The sequence below is a fragment of the Polypterus senegalus genome, chromosome 4 (assembly GCF_016835505.1).
Source record: "Polypterus senegalus isolate Bchr_013 chromosome 4, ASM1683550v1, whole genome shotgun sequence".
Taxonomy (NCBI): Eukaryota; Metazoa; Chordata; class Cladistia; order Polypteriformes; family Polypteridae; genus Polypterus; species Polypterus senegalus.
In genome coordinates, this window is record NC_053157.1 from 139,116,105 (window position 1) to 139,121,406 (window position 5,302).

General features: G+C 37.7%; 1 protein-coding gene across 1 annotated transcript in view; it reads right to left on the reverse strand.

The window, feature by feature from the left end:
• Window positions 1–2,478: 2,478 nt before the first annotated feature.
• The window catches only part of phox2bb (paired like homeobox 2Bb), a 5,229-nt gene continuing 2,405 nt past the window's right edge, over window positions 2,479–5,302 (reverse strand). Inside the window, exon 3 of the mRNA XM_039752782.1 lies at window positions 2,479–3,883. Coding sequence (XP_039608716.1) covers window positions 3,455–3,883 — 429 coding nt within the window. The 3' untranslated portion in view covers window positions 2,479–3,454. The remainder of the gene's footprint in view (window positions 3,884–5,302) is intronic.

Here is a 5,302-nt window from a genome sequence, read left to right on the forward strand (position 1 = left end):
TAATTTAAATCTTGTTTGCAGAATTATATTTTTAACTAGATATTATCATTCCTCTATCCTATAAATCGAAGAATTGCATTTCGCAATTAATAGCTTTGCATTCTGCTCAACGTCACAGCGGCGGCAAAATCTATCAGAACAATACAAGCATTTCAGTCATGGAAAAAAATTCTATGTGGAATCGTCTAAAGCCGTTCGCTGTTGAATAATAAAATAATAATAACAATAATAAGTTACGTTTATTGAGCGGCTTTCACAAACCCAAGATCGCTTTACATATACAGAGTAAAATAATAATAATTAGAATAATCTGTGCCAAGTCATCCAAAGCCGCAATTTTCTGCTTTTTTATTTAAGCGCTTCTTTGAGCAGTGCAAAACATAAGATAAAATTACAATTAGCCTTTTCAATAGAATTTAGACTGCTTGTATACTTTATATCTATTTTCATTTCAAAACAGTCTTCAACTGATATTTATTTCTTGTAAGCAAAACATTCCGCTGGAAACAAGCTAAAAGGATTTTCAGAAGTCTTCCGCGTTGTCTAGCTAGTTCACCAGTTCGTTACAATGCTGAAGCAACTAACTGGCAGTCCAAAAGGAATCCCAAGTTCAGTTAAAGGCGTCTTGTGACGTGTAAAGCGAACCTGATAATCAGAAGTAGTTGGAGCTCTGGGCACTGCGAAATGACATTGTGTGTTGAACGGATACTAATGAAATACTAAAAATGCAAGCTTTCAATTTTGACCCATTCAAAACAGCTGAAAATAACATACAGTTTTTAGACAACCGTTGAATTACAAGGAATATATTTTTATTTTTTTTATTTTTAACTAAAACGAGCGTTTTGCTGTTCCTCGTATGTTATTTTTTTTAGTAATCGCTATTATTGGATGCATATAATTCGTGTGTAATACAGCAAAAGTCCGTTATCACTTTTCAAACTACAATAAGTGACAGATTTTTTTCTGTGCAGTTTCCCGTAATAGTACTTCATTAAATGTACCTTATTATTATCACAATGTGTTAATGTGCACGACCCATTTGTGTTGTCGCTATATTAGTATATAAGCCACTTTGTTCGCCTCTTCTGAATAACCGGGAAAGAAGTGGCCCATGTCTGTCCTTAAATGTGGAAAGTGAGGTAGTCTACAAAAGTAGGTTGTTTCCCCCCAATTCGCGTATGATATGATTTAGTGAGGCTAAACTGGCCCTTTCTACTGTAGGTACAATAAGGTATTTGGCTTGCATGTGTCCTGTTAAGGACATGTTCCCATTCAGAACTCATGCCCACCTTGCTCCAAATGCTATCAAAGACGAGTTGATTTAATCAACCTTCAATTTTATTTCGCAAATCGGGAAGTGGACTGACCGAAGTGCTATGAAGATTCATTTTCTCCATTTGACTAACTAATCACTAGTACCCACTTTTGGGTCGAGAGGATTCAAAGTTTCTCACATGATGGGCATCGTACGCAATTTTGAATGTCCAGGTAATACAGAATGTAAGTGTTTTGGATATTTGAGGAAGTCATAATGTCAACCTAATAAATCAATGTGTAACATGCAGAACTAGCAGTACAGTATTTGGAACGATGATGCCGTTTAAGGCGCGTTTTATTATGTTGCCGATAGAGGGCGACATGTTATAACAATTGACGCACGCTATACCGACAGGAGCTGTCCAACGTGCTTAAATCGAAGCTAATGTGATTGCATCGTGGAATACAAAAATTTTGTAAAAAGAATATTTAATCCCAGTGATTCAGAGGATTTTTTCTACTACTCTTGTGTTAATTGATTTCTCCGTAAAACACATGCATCAGGAATTCATGAGAAAATGGGATTAGGAAATAGCTGCAAAAATAATTCTGCACGATTCGAAAGGTAATATCCGTAGAAAGGGCAAACTACAACAGAAGACAGTTAAAGATTATTTAGTTTGCAATAATGCGGTATTCTGACGTCATATTTACGTAAATTATTAAAGTGAGATTCATAAGATTGATTTGTTTATATGAGTGTATAAAGGTAACCGACCTAAGCCTAATTTAGTTTAGATACATTTCGAATAAAGGTTTTGCACTGATGGTTAAAAATATGTGCTGTATATAATGTATATGCGCTGCTTAAAACTGTATGAAATGTTGATATTTCATAGATACCCCGAATATTGTTTATATCTGAATATATTATAAAAATAAGTGTTTCATTAAAAAAAATATTGGTTGTTGGACAAATGTATTAGTTCGACCTAATTTCAAAAGGGTTACCAAAGTGTTAAATTGGGTAGAATAAAATAAGCTATCGACCATGTTTAATTCAGCATACATGTAAATGATGCTAAAGACAATGGGTGTTGTATTTTAACCCGTGGCAAAATATACTATGGCCACATTAGAATGATTAGATGCAGAGTTCCATTATAAGACAATGAAGGAGAAATTACAACAAACAGTTAACTTTGCTTAGCCTTTTATTATCAACAACCAAGTTAATGGTACACTTTTGGAAAACTATATGCACATGTAGAAATATTTCCCTCTTAAATATAAGCATTCATTATACCTACATATAAATAATTTGAACTCCTGAACTTGACTTAAGCAAATTATGCTCACAAGAAATTTCAGTCGTACAAAGAAAATGTGACGACATGCAAATCATAATAAAATAAATACCGTTATTTCAGCTTGGTATATTTGAACACAAAAAAAAGTAACTGAACCCGTGATGATCTCTTGAAACTTCATCAAGACACTTATAGACAACAAGGGTAAACGTTATCTAGAATCAACTATAGTAGACAATTTATACTTATATTAACACTATACCATTGAGTCACAGAACACAGCTGTAGAAAGACACACAAAAAAGATTAAAGTATTCCTGTCAACAGTGGCGAACGTCTTTTGTGCCTCTGGGAAAAGTAACCAAACAAAAGCAACTAAAATTGGAAAAGACCCATCTGAAAGAAAATAATACGAATCTTAAAAAGAGAAGTACATTAACAAAACAAAAGAACGCAAATAATTTTGATTTGTTCTCTTTTCCAGTGACGGTCAGAATGTCAGTGTTCCATTGAAATGCTTCGCTGCACCTTTTCACGGCGCACTTTTAACCCTAAACAAAGCATCGGTGTTGCGGTGTTTTACCTATGTGAACCACTACAGGAAATCGAAGTCACAGAACCTCGGCGGGATTTTCTTCTGCAAACCAATTTACACGTGGAAACTGGGGCACGCGTATTTGGTTGCCTCCCCAAAATTCGCATTAGTAAATCAGAAAAGCAGGGACTGTGCTGTGCGTCTAATCAGTCCGCAGTTGCCGCCCGCTTATTTAAACGCAATCGCCGCCTCTTCCTACTCCCGCAACGGCGCTTCGCGTCTGCCTCACGTACGAGTCCACTTGACAGGTAGGGTTTGAATAAGTAAGAGTCACAGTGCGTGGCAGAGTTCAGAACATGCTGCTTTTAACTAACGTAGCTTTGGTTCCGTTTGGTCTTTGGAGAGAGGACAGCACGCTGGCGAAAGGGCCTCCTAAAGAGTCTGGGATAGATGTGATTGTGCCCGGCGCTGCAGCCCAGCCCTGTCCCGTCGCTCCAGCACTAAGTCCAGCGGCCGCCGATTTCACCTGTTCCACTCCTCCGTTGGGCCCGGGGTTACCCTGTCCTCCAGTGGGGCTGGGTCCTCCGCAACTCGGGGTCGGGTTGGGGTTGGGACCAGGCCCCCCTGTGCTGTCTGGGTCAGTTGCTTTGGAATCTTTGCTTTCGTCGTCCCGGGAGTCCGATTTCTTCCCTGACGAGCCGTTTTTGGCCGCTGCTGCCGCCGCTGCCGCTGCTCTTTCCTGTTTACGGAACTTTGCTCGGCGATTCTGGAACCAAACCTTTACAGAAAATAAGAAGCGCAATTTTAGGCATTGCCAAAAGCAACTTGCATCAGCACCAGAGTCCAGCTTTGGAAACGGTACCATCACCTCAGTCTATGTGGACACTAAGGCCTATACAGGTGATAAATATGAACGTAACCCTAACTCTGGCAGTGCGTAGCTACAGCAGAAGACAATCAATACCTGCACATTGCAACAATCAATATTATATCTGCAGTAACAATCTAATGGATTCAGTTGCAATACTGATTACTCAGCTACGTGTCTGTGGTGTGAGTCACAACTGGTTCCAGCACAGCAAGTCCTGGCTGCAGCAGGTTGTGCTCATTGCCTTTTTGACAGTAAGTACTGGTAGAATGGTGAAAGGAGAGAAGTAACAGTCAACACAGAAAGGCTTGTCCTTACAATAAGTGTCAGCCAAGCAACAAGAAGAAAGCATAATAATATAACTACCATTACCACAGTGACGCCTTTGGATGTGATTACAGTAAAGTGTAGAATATAAAATAACAAAACATATCAGTAGAGCAAGGATATTATGAGGTGAAAATCAATACCTGTCTGCAGGTGATAAAATGCATATGACACAAGAATTAAACAATGTTGGGGCTTGATATGAGAGAGTAGTGAAACAGTGGCCATAAATCAGCTATGGTAGCTGTGCTATACAGGACTGAATGATGTACAATCTATTTCTTCATAATGTGCAATGACTTTGTTTAGTGAAGTGTGCCCCATGAATAATGACCATATCAGAGCAGTATGGGTAGCAACAATTGATAACTGCAGTAATGGTTTTAATAACTCAAAAATGCTAAGTATTCATTCTATGTAATAGATTTCAAGAGAACATTTACGAAAGACTTCAAATGTAAAACAATTTGATGTGTAAAGACAAAGAAATACAGCTGTAAATTCAATGTAAAAAAAAACTCACTAATAAATAGTTCATACTCTAATCATTTATAGCATGGGATATCAATAAGCAAAGGTAGTGACAGAAATGTAGCTTGCTTTTTTGGTTTAATAATTACTTTCAAATAATGATGATGAAAATATAATGATGGTTGTCATGCATTCCCAGAGGCAAAGATTATAGGCCTAAAGAACACCTGGATGTCAGATTAGTTATGATGTTTTCAATAATCCATAGCCATACCAGAGGGTCTAAACCAGAGGGTTTAGCGTACAGTAAAACAATGCCCTTATTTTTTAGAGACCATAATATTTTTGATCACAGAATGCTTGAATTCGTTTTGATACTCTACCGCCTTTTACTGTAAGTTGTCTTTCCTTATACCTCAATAAAAATGTTTTTCACTTCACCTTTACAGTACCAACAGCTCTTATGTGTCTTGTATCATAACCTAGAGGTAAATCTATATCCTGTAGATGTGTGACATATGGCTCTCAACT